The sequence below is a fragment of the Emydura macquarii genome, unplaced genomic scaffold (genome assembly GCF_026122565.2).
Source record: "Emydura macquarii macquarii isolate MOO-44397 ecotype Brisbane River unplaced genomic scaffold, CSIRO-AGI_Emac_v2 contig_18, whole genome shotgun sequence".
In the NCBI taxonomy this organism is placed as follows: Eukaryota; Metazoa; Chordata; order Testudines; family Chelidae; genus Emydura; species Emydura macquarii.
In genome coordinates this window covers 1222682-1237734 of record NW_027130155.1, presented here as the reverse complement: position 1 = coordinate 1237734, position 15053 = coordinate 1222682, and the positions used below count along the sequence as shown (strand labels likewise).

The 15053-nt window shown below is 39.8% G+C and overlaps 1 protein-coding gene across 1 annotated transcript in view; it reads left to right on the top strand.

Annotated features, from left to right (window-relative positions):
• The window catches only part of IQCJ (IQ motif containing J), a 325729-nt gene that overhangs the window by 73956 nt on the left and 236720 nt on the right, over positions 1 to 15053 (top strand). The window contains exon 4 of the mRNA XM_067543069.1: positions 2412 to 2500. Within this exon, the coding sequence (XP_067399170.1) occupies positions 2412 to 2500 (89 nt within the window). The remainder of the gene's footprint in view (positions 1 to 2411; positions 2501 to 15053) is intronic.

Genomic DNA, 15053 nt, shown 5'->3' with positions numbered 1-15053 from the left:
TTATGAAGGTGTAGCAAGTGGCATATGCCTTGATTCTATCTATTTTCTGAAGATAATTCTATATAAGGCCCCAATACTCCAGCTGTATCTCTGTGTGGGCTCCTGTACTTGCATGGAATCCTGCTGACTTCAAGTTATTTTATGGAGGCACAAAGTATTTTAAATACACTTTCAATGAAATAAAATGTAAAGTAGGATCTCTGCTTGTTTCTGTTCTATCTTCAAACAATCCCATTCAGATGAAGTGAAGGTTTTTTGAACACTAAAGGATGCAGTTACTTACTGCCACTGGGAAGAGCTATCAGTTATGTGATGTGCACAAGCAATCTCTTGCATTAATCCAGACTGAGCCATATGGATTAATATATTGATTTTACACTTAGATCAGTGAAAGGAGATTTTGGACAGTTTCTTGTATTTGTATTATGTATGTAAAAATATACAGACGTTACTGATCAAAAGGTCTTTATTCAGTTTACTAAAACTGGTTAGAAGCTTTCTCATGTAATCTGGTAGTATGCAATTCCATTAAAAAGAAAAGTTGGCTATATCTAGGGGTGGTTCCTATATTTATGGAATTTCTTCTAAAGTTCAATTGGGAGACCATACAGCCTGTGGCTTTTATTGCCCTGTCACTAGATAATGACATTGAAAATGTCATTGTTAGTGATCTTCGTTAATTATTGTCCAGTGTTTTTTGAAAAACCTTTCACTCTTGCAGTGTTACTATCTTTACTCTTAATTAAAAGTAGAGGAACATAAAATTTTTATAGAAATTCAAGAAATATTTTTAAAAGCTGGTTTTAGCTTTTAATTTCCTATCTCATTATAGCTATTTTTTTAAATGACAGAAGTCAGAAAATTGAAATTGTTTCCCTGAACAACCATAATTCAGCCACATCTAGGGGCCGTATGTGTGTGTATTTTCCTTTAAAAATGGTGTGAGACATTTGTTTTGTCTAAGATTTATATGACCGTCCATAAGAATGGCCATATTGGGTCAGACCCATGGTCCATCTAGCTCAGTATCCTGTCTTCTGACAGTGGCCAAAGCCACTGAGTCCTTCCAAACTTCAATGCGCTTCTTCTCACAACTCCTTTGTGAGGTTGGGAAGTAATATTATTCCCTCTTTATAGAAGGGAAACTGGAGCACAGAGAGGCTAAATGATTTCCCAGAGTCATACAGGAAGGTTATGGTAGAGCATGAACTTGAACTGGAGCCCCAGGCTATTACCCTATCCACCAGGCTACTTTTCCTGTCCACTATTCTGCTGCTTGTTTTGTTCCAAAATGGCATCAAGGAACGCTGGAGCTCTACTGCTATGTGCTGTACAAATATATAGGAAAATTCTGTCCCTGCCCTAAAAGATCTTTACAATCTAATGTAAGCTAAAACTCACCAAGTATCTATGCTGTATCATAGGAGGGAAGGGCTAGGGATGGCAAGTAACAATAACTAAATTCACAGGGTCACACATGCTAATTATATGCACAGTAACACAAACTGCTAAATAGACACCAGTTGGAGAAATTAAAGTTATTATTCAATGATTATTCATCTTGGTCAATTTTAAATTAGTGACGTGTTAAAAAGGTTATTGATGTTATTTCTGCCATGTTTGGAGCATTCACAGCTTATGAAAAGAGAGCCTCTGTCCATCACTATGTTGGTATTATATGTACAACAAGGCAATTTTTGGGGAAAGATTATGAATCTAGAATAACCACTGCACCATCCTTCCTCTCTGTCATGAAAGTGCTAGCGGGGGCATTCCCTGTTCTGCCACAGACTTCCGGTGTGACTTCCGGCAAGTCACTTTGTCTCAGATCCACTGATAGAAATTAGGAGCCCAAAATACCTTGTGCATCTGGGATTCAGTCTTTGTGCCTCAGCTCCTCATCTGTAAAATGGGGATATCACCACCTACCTCACAGGGGTATTATGAGGAATAAATATTGTGAGGTACTCAGATTCTATAGTAATGGGAGCCATATAAATACCATAGATTACCCATCCCCCCCAAAGCTTTTGCTGCTTCTGTTGGTGGTTCTTTCCAGACTCTGTTATCTATCAATAATACTTCACCAGGTGAGTGTTGGACAACACATATACCCATGGCATGCTGTGCTGTGGTATGAGGCACAGTTGAATGCCTCAGCATCAGATATTTGCTCATATTAATTAAAGATGAGCATGAAATCCTGGGCTTTGAAATCCTTACAGATTTGGGTTTCTCCAGCTCAGGGATTTTGATACAGGCCTATGTCTAATACTGAATTAATGAATGAACTTTGGGTGGTGGCCTTTTGTATTTTACAAACTCCTATTTCACATTAATTGTTATGAATTTAGTGCTTGTGACAGGAGGTGGTCTGCCATTCCTGATGAATGTTCTGTCTTTATCCACAGCACAGCCAGATCCAGGATCAGTAGTAGCGCAAGCTTCCCCAAACTGTCCCCTTTGTATATCTCTACCCTGGGAAGAACCGCCTCTAGAGGTAAGATGATAGTTCGTTCTCTATATTCACTCAGTATATAGTTCTTGTATTGAGGATGGCATGAAAACAGGGCTGACAGGTGATAATATGGCTGCTCCTTATGGCCAGCTTGTGGGGTGTTTTGTGATGACCAGCTTGCACTGTTGATAAATTGTATAGTCAATTGTTTGACATTTGTGTTTGTTATGAAATAATGTTGAGATCAAATCAATATCAGTCAAGTTTATTGCTAAAAGTCATTAATCATAATTAATAGTACAGGAAAAAGATTTGATATGATACCAGTTTCTGGAAAGCTGTCTCCTGTATAAAGTGAATTTAACAATGCTGCACAAGGTGTGATTCCAAAGTTACACATTTCAGTGAGGAATATTTATAGGATGATTTTACAAGTTACAGAACTCTTTACACATCATTAAAACCCAACCCATCAATTTGGACCAGTTCTTTACTTTGTTGTTCTGTATCATCCTTATCTTTGCTTTGAATACTAGCATTCCAGGTACTGGTTTGTGAAGGTACTTTCCCAGCTGGTCCCAGGGCAGACCATTAATGTATTTTGCCTTTGACAAATTTCCTATTTTCTAATGCCAAAGCTGACTTCAGCTTTGCAAAATGTTATAGGATACTTAGCATAAGTGAACAGGATTATAGAAAGACAGGCCAATTCAGGCCATGTAACTCTTAGAAATATATATATATACAATATAATGTTATATTGATGTTGTGTGCTTAATGTATATTAATATGTGGTGGGAATAATACATACATATACATATATGTAAAATATATAAGTCCAGCATATATTGGCCACCAGCACTAGGAACTGAGTTGAGACTACCAAACCCATTCCACTTAAGCTACACAAATAGCCCCTCTCAGATACAAATGTATACAATGTCTTTCTTAATGTGTACATTACGTACCTCTGTAATGTACTTATAATTCATTGAATATTTGGGTTTCAAATACCCATTTCAGCTGCAAGTTTTCTTTCTTCATGCACAGGCAAAGTATATCTAGAAGAATGCAGACAGCTGCAGGGTTTCCCCCCAGACACGTATCCCATTAATTACACTTGGGCCTGTTTTCAGCCCTGTTTTCTCCTTTATCTCCCTTCCTCCTCTCTCACCTGTACTTTCTGGGCAAGCAGCCGAAATCCCAAAGCACTGCCTTAGGCTTAGCACTATCATGTCTGTGCTGCTGCTTTCCCTGGACTTGAGGCTGATGTGGCTCCCCATAAGCAGTTATTGAAACTGACTTCATTGGGAGCTGAGGCAGATCCATTCTGGAGAGGTGAAAAGTGTTACCCTGGGTTATCAGAGACCGTTACTTCTGCACCTTATGGAAAAAACAATTCAAACAAATTCTGTGTTCACTTGAGCAAGTTTGTGGTCCACATCACTAACAGCGAGGATATTATAATGAAATCTGTATTTGCAGTTACCTACTACATGCATACATCTGCATTGACAGTCAACATCTCTAGTCTCCTTTCTCCCTCAAATTAACTTGCCTTGTATAAAGCAGACAACTCTGAAACACATTTCCAGCACCTGAGAATGAGCCCTGGAGTTTGTTGTCTCAAAGCTAACTTGTTAACATGGCTGTTTGGAAGGGAAACTGCTCACTGGAATCGGAGGTGAGGCTAGAAATGTGAGGTTTCCCTGCTGCCAAAGTATTTCATTGTGTTGAGGAAAGACTTCCACAGTTCCCTGATACCAGAACCTTTCCCTGCAGGGGTACACTACATTGTTTAAAAAATAAAATAAAATAAAAAGTAGTGTCGATGTTTGGAGATGCACTGCTTGGGCAAGTAGGGTACATACACACAGGGTTCAGGTATGTCCTTACTTTATCTGCCTAAGCAGCGCCTCACTGTCTGCACTGCTATTTATACCCGTACAAGGAAGGTATGTAGTATATATACTCTGCCCACAACCAAAAGGAGTGTGTAGTGCAGATGTACCTTAAGACAGTGGGAGTTCAGCTTGCCTCTCCAATCTTTCTGTATTACGTGTCTTGGGTAGTGTGCTGATCTTCAGTTTGACAGTATTTTTGGGGGAGGTATTTTTTTTCATAGGCTGGTTAAAATTACCAGAAACACCTTTTTTTCAGGTGAAACTACTAAATTAGTTAAAATTTTACTCAAACCTTATGCTGCCAGTTTTAATTGTTGTGAAAGGAAAGAGACGAGAAGTCAGCAGACTGCATTACAGCTCCCTGGGGCAAGCAAACTAAAAAGGCAAGCAGCCAGAGATTATTGACAGCATGGCCAATTCCACCTCACAACGTGCCAGTAATCCTAATGGCTACTGAAGGGATGCGATTTGTGTGGACAAAAGCAGATCAATTGAGCAGCTTGGAGCAGCTTCTGATGTGACTCAATTAATTAGTCTGGAGAATGCGCAAGTGAGTTCATGAAGGAAAAATTAGTAGCAGTAACCTGAATTTTGTCCAGTGGTTAGAAAATATGTATTTTTCCCACTAGTTATATCCCAAATACATGGAGGTGTGTATTGGTAGGTGGTAGGGTGGCCAAATAGCAAGTGTGAAAAATTGGGACTTTTTTTTTTTCAGGGGGAGAGGGAGCTAGTTGCGTATATAAGAGAGACCCCCTTTCCTCCAGTATCAGGGTAGTCCCAATAAAATTGGGACATCTGGTCACCCTAGCATGTGGTCACATGGCTTGAAATATTTACAGATAATCAGATCATAGATTTTGGTCTGACTATGTTGTAAAATTTCAATCAATAGTTTGCAAAAGACCCACTTTTATATAATTTTTATATCCTACCTGTGCTAAATGGCCATGCAGTGCAAACTAATGTACAGCTCATTCACAGGGGGAAAAGTGAAACTTAATGTAAGTGGATCATTTATTTTCCATCAGGGTTTGAGGGCCTTACTTATATTCCAGAATCAGATGTTAGAAAGGGAATTGATCCACTGCCAATGGAGGATTGTTCCCTCTAGCACATTTTTTTTTAGTACTTTGGCCAGTCTAGTTTAAAAGTGCCAAACACTTAGGCATCTGCCACTTCCCTTCAGAAACTACCTTGCTGACATGTAGCCTAAATTTTCCCTTTTATTCCTTTAGGTCTAGTTACTTCCTCCCCCAACTGCATGTATCGTACTAAAATGTAAATACCAAAGAGGGGAAATTTTAACACTTTGGCACAATATTCATAATAAGCCAGTTCAAATAAATTGCATCCAGATTGGCAACAGGGCATATCTTTTTCTTCCAGACTATTGCTTGGTGACCTATGATGAATTAAGGCTCTATCTGAACCACTTATGAGCAGGGCCCTCACATGGGGGGGAGGGGAGTACACTTTACTAGGGCCTAGAGGCTCTGGGGGGCCCACTCCAGGCTGCAACCCCTATTACCCTGAGGAAAACATTGAGGCTAAATTGTCGATCACACCTGAGGATATTTATAGAAATGTATTTCCCTGTATCTATGTATCTGTTGTCCAGAGCTTGTGAGAGTTGATGGAGCCAATCAGAAGCAGTGTTAGAGCAGTCTCAATCATCATTCTGAACAGTGAGTTTCTGGGCCTGCTGGCCCAGCCCAGGCCCTTCTCTAGAATAGAGAGTGTGCGCTTGTGCAGTTAAACTAGGACTTGTAGTTTGAGACTGAGAGACGGATATTTGTGCTCCTCTCTGTGACATGGTCTATCACATCAAGATCAAGAACTGCCAGTCCCAGAGTTCCTTGTGCATAGGCAGGAGGGAGGGACAGCTGGTGGGAGGGGTAAAGCAAAGCACCATAAGACAGTGGGAGCCAGTGCTGCTGCCTCTTCCGGTAGGATTTGCAGGCCCAAAATATATGTGAGTAACATAGGCGTGCGCAACACATTTCATTAGGGTGTACACCCAGGGAATTTTCATTAGGGTGTGCACCCAGGATCTTTATCAGGGGCAGGCATGCCAAACGCAATTCCACCAGCGGCCCACATTTGAATTTCCTGCCGCGTCCTAGTCTCCGCCAAGAAATCTCGTGATGAACGGGATTTCGGCGGCAGATTGCAGTGTGCTCCAGTCCGAGGCAACTTCGCACGGCTACTTCGTTTTCGGCAGCAGCTCACTTTCTATTGCAATCCGCTGAGAAATCGCAAGTGCCAACTATTCTTTCGGTGGCAGCTCTACCGGCCCACATCAAAAAGGTTCGTGGGCCGGATACCAAAGGTTTGACTCCCCTGCATTAGGGTGTGCTTGGGCACACCCCGTGCGCACACCTATGGTGAGTAAGTGTCTAATTCACTCAGTCACACCCCATACTGCCATGTCTGGTGGTGACTATAAATACAAATCAGGCAGCCAGAAACATAAGGAGGTAAAAGAAAGGGAACTAAAAGAAGCTAAAGGACACCAATCTATCCTCCAGTTTTTCAAATCAGACAAGGCCTTTCTGCTGTCAGGCAATATACTAACTAGGGAAGCAGATGAACAAAATCAAGATGAAAATGATTTCAATATAGAGACTGTCTGTGGCACTGGCAATTGATGACAAAGAAAAGCTGTCAGAACATGTATCATGTGACTCAATTTAATGCTTGAAGATAGTGAGGTAGTCTCACCATTAGCACCACCACATTGAGAAGGTTTACAAGAAGCAGGAGAGAGTAGTGCTACACTATCTGATTCTTGTCTTTTCAAAGATCCGGGCTTGTGGCCTGCAAAGCTAGGTGGCTTAACCGTTCTATCTTGTCTATTGAATGTGAACTTGCAAGAGAAATTGACTTTGGGGGGGCTAATTCATGATTTTGCAATGAAAAAGGCCAGAAAAATAAAGCTTTAAAGTTAATTGTCCGAATTAGAAAATGTTTGCAGTCACACTGGCCCATTAGAATAAAAAAATCAAGACATTGACAGGATCTAATACCTTTATAATGACCAAAAAGTTACAAAATAGTCAGCAAACTTGTAGGACTCTCAGGCTGAGTGTTTATGTTAAACAAAAATAGCAAAGGTGGGGGGGGGACATTTTTCAGAAATGTAGAATATATAACAGTAATTTCAGTATTCAAACTCTTTTCATGGCTCATGAGATTGTATGTATGGGATGAGGGATTGTGGTATGTGTGTGGGTGGGGGTCTGTATTACAAGTTTTTGTACTGGGCCCGAGAAAATTATGCTTGGGCCCTGCTTATGAGATTGATTGCTATTACGAAGATGAAAAACTGCTATAGGATGAGTGTGTGTGTGTCTGTGTCCACCATTGCTGTCATGTACACACCAGACAGATACAATAGAAGGTGCCTAGTGCTTAACTTAACCCTGGGTTAAGGTTGGGAACAATGGATTAGCTGCACCATTAGAAAATAAACTTAGTCAACTCCTTTGAAGGGAGGGGGGAAGGCAGGAGTAGTGGAAACTTACCAGGAGTAAATAAGAGAGGTCAGGTGATCAGGAGGGGTTTAAAGAAACACACTGAACAGGAATCAGGAAGAGGAAGCACGGGGAAGAGAAAACAAGGTCACAGAAGCTGGGTAAAGAGCTCCAAGAGGAAAAGGTCCTCTGGCATGGAGTAGCATCATGGAGTCAGGGGGCCTAGTCTGCTTTCTTGAGCCCAGATGGTCCCAAGGACTGTGGACAACCCATGGGACTCGGACCCCAATGCCATGGAGTGGTGAGGAAACTGAGGCAGGGACATGTGTTTAGTGTTTTCTATGATCTGTATGCCCTTGTGCTTTACACGATTAAGTATAAAACAGCATTAATGTATTGGACTGAGCAAAGTTTTTCTCTGTATGTTAAATGCATCACAACTGCTATGTGCCCCTAAGAGTTAAACTATAAACCAGAAGCTTTTGGATGGAATTTGGGGTGGGGGCAGACATATTTAAGGAACTGGGGTATCTTGGGAGTCCACACTGACTTTGGACCTAGGGCAGGTGGGTTGAGGTGCCCCATTTCCAAGAAGGGGTAACAGACTGAGAGTCAGTGCCCAAGAAGAGGCCAAAGGAGGAACCAGCACTGCAGCCTTCTGAGGCTCTAGAAGCATAACACACCCAAGGGGATCCAGAGCACAGAAGCTTGGATTTCCCTTGCAGCAATTCTCATGATGACCAGCAGGGAGTACTCACTAGGATTCGTGTTTCAGTAGCAGGGTGTCAAACAATGTGGTAGCTTATCTTTGTATTAATGAGTGATCATACGTTTATTTCTTGTCAATGTTCTGCATGTGTACTGAGACAGAGAATTTTCCATGGACTTATACTTTCCTTGTCAACTGCTCCCTGCCGTCGCTAACTGTGATCATGTCCATAACAGAACGGATAACCAACTGTAAGAATTATGTTCTTCTTGCGAACCAGAAGTGTTTTGAGAATGAAGGGGAGAATTTTTACTTAGCGTCCTCAACAAATATAAGGGGTTTGCAGAAAATCATTTGCAAGTACGATAAAGCTTCCTGGATAAAAGTTGTTTGCCCCCCTGGCACTTAGTGTGCATCTCACAAGTACTGGTTCTGATAATATTGCCTGACTGTACTTGTCAGAATAGTCTATAAGGGTTTCAAGTATTAGATTTAGTTTTCTGATTATCTTGATCTTTTGTGGTCGGTCAGTTATAAAATCTGGTTGTGCTGATTATCATGAGGAATAAAGAATTATACACTTAAGACTACAGCTAGTAGGAGCCGCTGCAGAAGCAGCCGAAGCAGGGACTTTGCGACAATCAGAGAACTTCCTACTATCTTGATTGGATTTCGCTACCCTGTGTTGATGGGTTGTTTACTCCTCCCCTCCCTCTCCCTCACAGTCTCTTCACCTCAACTTTACTCCACACCTGCTTTTCTTACCCTCTTGTCCTCACTCCTTTCACTTTTCTTTCCATTTAGTTTATCGTCTCCTAACTAAACAAACTCTCTCCCTCCCCCACCAAAAGTTGGGGAACTTGGATGACATTTGCCTTCATCACATAGTTCATTCCGCTTGTGTTATATCCTTTCCTCCATGCCCCCACACATCCTGTGTCTGTCTTGTCTATTCAGTTTCTAAGCTGCTCAGGACAGGGACTCTCTGATACTCTGTCTAACTGTAAAGTGCCTAGCACAATAGGACCCCATTCTTGGTTACTCCTTACACACTACCAGAAATATGATTAATAAGTCTCATATTTTGAACTTTTTTAATAGTCTATGCTATTATGCCGAAACCTAGCCTAGGAAGGTTGAAGAACTATTAATACAGACTGGTGTGACATGTAACTAAAAATGTATGGTTGCAAAGGTTGGAGAGATGAATAATGGAGACCACAACAAAGCCACTGAAATATGTACTCCATTTACTAGAAACCACTATGTTACATGCTATATAAATAGCTTTAGCACAGAGGCACATATTAATATCCCATTTGCAGTACAAACTAGTATCCCATTTGTAGTATGTGCAAAGTGAAACGTGACCATTGCTTTACTTTCAATTAAGACCTGGTAGAGGGGGAAAAAGAGGGAAATTATGTGAACTTAAAATTTTTACCTATTTTTCCTGAAATTTCAACAAAATTTTTAAATCCAAAAAAAAGTTGTCAACATTCATCCCCCCCCCCCAAAACAGATGAAATTTAAAGGAATGACTTATCCCCCATATAATTTGAATGTATACATCTGAGTCAATATAGCTAATGATCTCAAAGTGATGATCAATACATTTTTAGGTTATGTTTTTTCTATTTCTCTGGATGTCATCTTTCCCATATTTTGGGAATTTAATATCCTTAATATCCTGATATCTTTTCACTTCCTCCCTTCTACGCTCTGACAAGATCGTGCCTATACAATCGAATGAAAAGTCTAGCTAGTTTCACTCTGCAAAAGCTTCCCCCATGGTCAAGCAAGGAGAGAATGAAACTGATCAGTCATGTGAGTTTCACTCAGGTACAGCCATTTCAATTGGCAAAGCACCATATGTAAGTGCAGAAGTACTTATTCAGCTCCCGTCTCCCCAAATGTGGGATAGTCACACAGGGACTTGTAAAGAGCAGCCACAGGGAGTCATTTGCAGTGCACAAGTTTTATTGGTCTTACAAAACCTAGGAATTATGCTACATATTAAGTGCCATTTACTGGTTTATCCAGTAACTATTTACATATATACAAACACAGAGCACTCTTTAAACTTCTCTCTTCTTACAATGGAAAATGGATAATTTCAATTAACTTCATAGTTTTTCAAATGATTAGGCAATTTCACATCTCTTCCAGTATGTCTGGTTTCACTTTGAAGCCTTAGAAATCTACTAGAATCTGTTTTGAATCTTTTAATTACATATAATTTTTAATGCTGTCACTCTGTTAGTTTAACTTTAAATATACGGTAGAATCTCAGGTTACGAACACCTTGAGAATGGAGATTGTTTGTAACTCTGAAATGTTTGTAACTCTGAACAAAATGTTATGGTTGTTCTTTCAAAAGTTTACAACTGAACATTGACTTATATCTTTGAAACTTTAGTATGTGGAAGAAAAATACTGCTTTTAATCATCCTAATTTAAATGAAATAAGCACAGAAACCGTTTCCTTACCTTGTAAAATCTTTTTTAAACTTTCCCTTTATATTTTTAAGTAATTTATGTTTAACACAGCTGTATGTTTTGTGTTTTTGTTTTGTCTCTGCTGCTGTCTGATTGCATGTTTCTGGTTCCAGATGAGGGGTGTGGTTGACCAGTCAGTTCATAACTCTGGTGTTTGTAACTCTGAGGTTCTACTGTTGTATTCTTTGTTCAGCTCCCCAGGTGTCTCAGCCATGGAGCTGGAGGTGCTACATAAATATCTTCAGAACAAAATGCTATTTTCAATAATGTAACTTACGTAGCTATTCCTTTTGTATAATAGAATATAGCCAACCACTGCCCAGAAAGAACAAATGCTACTCCTCTCTCAAATCCTTGAAACAATATCCATCGCAACTCTTTCCACATATAGGCCACTTGGTGGTGGTGGTTTTTTATGTTTGCCAAGTTCTTAGTCTTTTGCTCAATAACTTTTTGTTTTGCAGTTACACGTTTGCATGGAATGAACTGTCAATTGGGCCAGCTGAAAATTCTTGCCTTTGCTATTGGAACGAAGAATGCTGCAATTCAGCCACATATTTGTTGTTTAAGTAGGCATGAATGAACCTGATTTTAAAAACTGACTGACCCAGAACTCAGTTAATAAAATACTAAAACTATCTAAATAGCAGGAGTTGGCTGAGGAAATATTGCTTGTGATGCAAAAGGCCTTGCAGTGGAAAAACGAATGCGCTAACAGTAAAAAGGAAATAGTTATCCTTTATATGACTTATTTACTCACTAGCCATTGATGCACAAGAATTATTTTAGCTGCTTGTATTTGCAATTTTTCTAGGGTTCTATAAAACTCATCTTAATATCCATAGTTTGTTTGACTTTTGAAATATAGTACTGAAGACATTGATCAGCAAGATATCAGTACTAGGCACAGAATTTGCTCTTGTTTTGGGGCACCCAGGATGAAGAAATGTGTTTATGAATTTACTGACTTGATATCCACTGGAGTTCTTTAACATGAATTGCTATTTTATCTGAGTTTACAGTTAGCTTTCCCGTTTTGGCCCTTTACTGTAGCTAATTTAGCAAAACTGCATTTAAATGAGTCCCCGATGAGAGACCCAGAGTTCACATTTTTCCTTTAATAGACGTGTTAGTCTTCCTGCATGATAACATTTCATAAATAGCTCTTTACTCTTCACATATGAGACAGCTATTATATATTAGTCAGTGCATTATAGTCCTGGCCTCACCTTGGGGAATTATTGTAGAAGTCATTGCATTTCTTCAAACTGAAAGACAGGATTTTTAATTGGATAATTTAATATATATAGTGTTCTTTATCACAGGAGTCTTATAAAGGCTTTTTTCAAAAAAAGTTAATTTAAAAAATAAAACTAATTCAATACAAATAAGATTATGTATTTCCTTAGGCTGGTGCTCTTGAAAGTTAAATTGTTTTAATTTCTGGCTTGCTGGTTGGCAGTGCATGATACAGTCCTGTTGGAGCTCACAGTTGGGAGCAGAGCACTTCAGGTTGAAAGGAAACAGTAAGGTGATGGAGTTGTTCCCCAAACTGGACCTACACTACTAGAAATATTCCTTTGTCTATTAATGAAGGAACTCTTGACTTTAGCGGCTTCATATTGCCTTGCTCTTTGCAGACTGTGCGCTGAGACCGTTCTGACCATGTTGATAAGAAAATTAGGAATATACGCTAGAAAAAAATTAATGGATCCACAAAATCAGCTGGTGGGTTTTGCGCCTTCTATGCTTAAAGGATTGTCTCCTGAAAAACAATTGCTGTTTACAGAAGATAACTTTTTTTAATTGATGAAGGCTATAAATTTACTTAAAGTGCTCCATCATTTACTTTCATCTGAACACAGAAAGCCCCTGCCACTCCCTGTTGTGGGGGACAAAAAGCTTATTTGGTCCAATAGACCTTGCACAGAAAAACTTAGAAGGCAGCTAAAACATAACTCTAGGTTTTATGGTATGGTTTTTGTTCATTAGGTTTACTATGATGATCTCTAGCTCTATAAACCAAAATTCAATCCACATACCAGATTTAAAGCAGTGACTATTGCAAAGATAATCACCCATTACTTATATGCCTTTCGTAAATATATATAATGAAGTTCATTCCTATAGCTCTGTGTTTTAGCATGGAAGTATGGGTGGTGTAGTCCTAATAGCCAGTTGGATCTGATTTCTTCAGCTAGTTTAAAAGGTTAAATATACAATCCATATAAAAATAAGATTTCTAGGGGCAAAGGCATGAGAAAACAAAGGTTAACTTTCATCCTGTGGTGACCTATTTGAATTAATTTCTCATGATTGGGAGCATGATGCATTATGAAATGTGATTGAAAGGGATGTACTAGTTTGGGGGCGTTTAGAGGCACGAAACTGTCCTCTCCTCTATGAGACAAGACTGCTATTTGAAATTTTGTGTGCCTGGAAATGTCTTTTCATTTTCATTTGGAGAGACTGGAAGATGTTCTTTCATGGGGCCAGAAAGCAGAGGTTGTACTGTGGAAGGGTGGGTCAAAAACTGAGGAGAAATGCATGACCCAAAGAACTGCCAAAGAATGAGCTGTTCCCCAGTTGACTTGGTTTTGTAAGATCAAAGATGTTTTTACACAGTGAATGGGGAGTGTAGTTGGTACACTATCTGCTAAATGTGACATTACTAAATCAATCTGTGAGAGTAAGATCCCCTCAGCCTAGAAGCAGAAAGGGTCTTTCTGGGGCTTTGGAACTGAAATGACTCCAAATATGCAGAAAATAGCTTGGATCCTAATTTGGCCTCTCTCTCTAAAACACACTGTTTAAAAATGAATAGCTCTTCACTTTATTGAAAAGCCAAGAGATGCTGAAGTCTACAAAATATAAGGGAAAGCCTTTTTTCTGGAAAAGAAAGTAAGGCAACTTCCTCCTGCCTTTTATATAAGAGAATTTTGACATATTCATTCAAACTATCACAGGTATGAAGTAGCAAAATGATTTAAAAGCAGCAGAATTGTATTGCTATGTAAAATGGCATGCCTCAAATTTAGTGAAAACTTTTAATGTCTTACAAATATTGTTTCCCTGCTAGTGAAAGTCCTCATAAAATAGATTTTAAAATAGCTGAAAATAGATTTTCCCCCCCTCTCTCATTGATGTATTCTTGTTTAAGGTAAGCTCTCTTTATTCTATAACATTGTCTCTCCCGCTTCCCCCCCAAAAACTCACATTTGTTACCCATGAAAAATAGCAACCAGAGGGAGCATGCAGTCATGGGAAATGAGCCTATATAATAGTTACTCAAGATGCTAATGGGTAGGATGGAGATGAGACTGGTTCAATGATTCCTGTTACAACCTGAGCTGTAACAATGTTACCCATGGATTCTGAGTCTCAAATTGTTAGCTGAGGAGGAGATAGTTTTGTAAAATGGAGGGATAATGAAAGTGTGGGAATTAAGAAGGAAACTGTATGATTGTTGAGCTCCACAGGTCTCAAACCCAGGCCCACAGGGCTGCTAAGTGAAGCCTTACCCTCTGCACCACCTGCTGAGAGAACTGCTAATATCCCATCACTGGCAGGTATACCCACTGACTCAGAAGGCTAACAGCAGATTGCTGATTGGATTCCACATTGTATAAATTCCTGTCCTATCCCTTGTCTGAGGAACTAGTTCCTAGGCCTGTTGCTGCTCAGACCTCTGAGACCACATCCCTACCTCCTGGCCCATGTCACATCCCCCCTTCATTCCTGACTCTATTTTTGACCTTTGGTGTGACCATGACTGTACACCTGGCTTTGGCCGCTAGGTCAGACCGCCCATGTTACATGTCCTGACAATGACCAGAGCATATAGCTGTGTCTGTCAGTGACACTGGTATCCAAATTCTGTGGGGACACCATATGAGAAAGGAGAAGTGTAAGTGCTCCAATGCACTGTGTAACCAAAGAGTGATGGCAATAATATTCAAATCAAGGTTGTCCTCATGACCACGTTTTCCTTTCTCCTATTGCCAGAA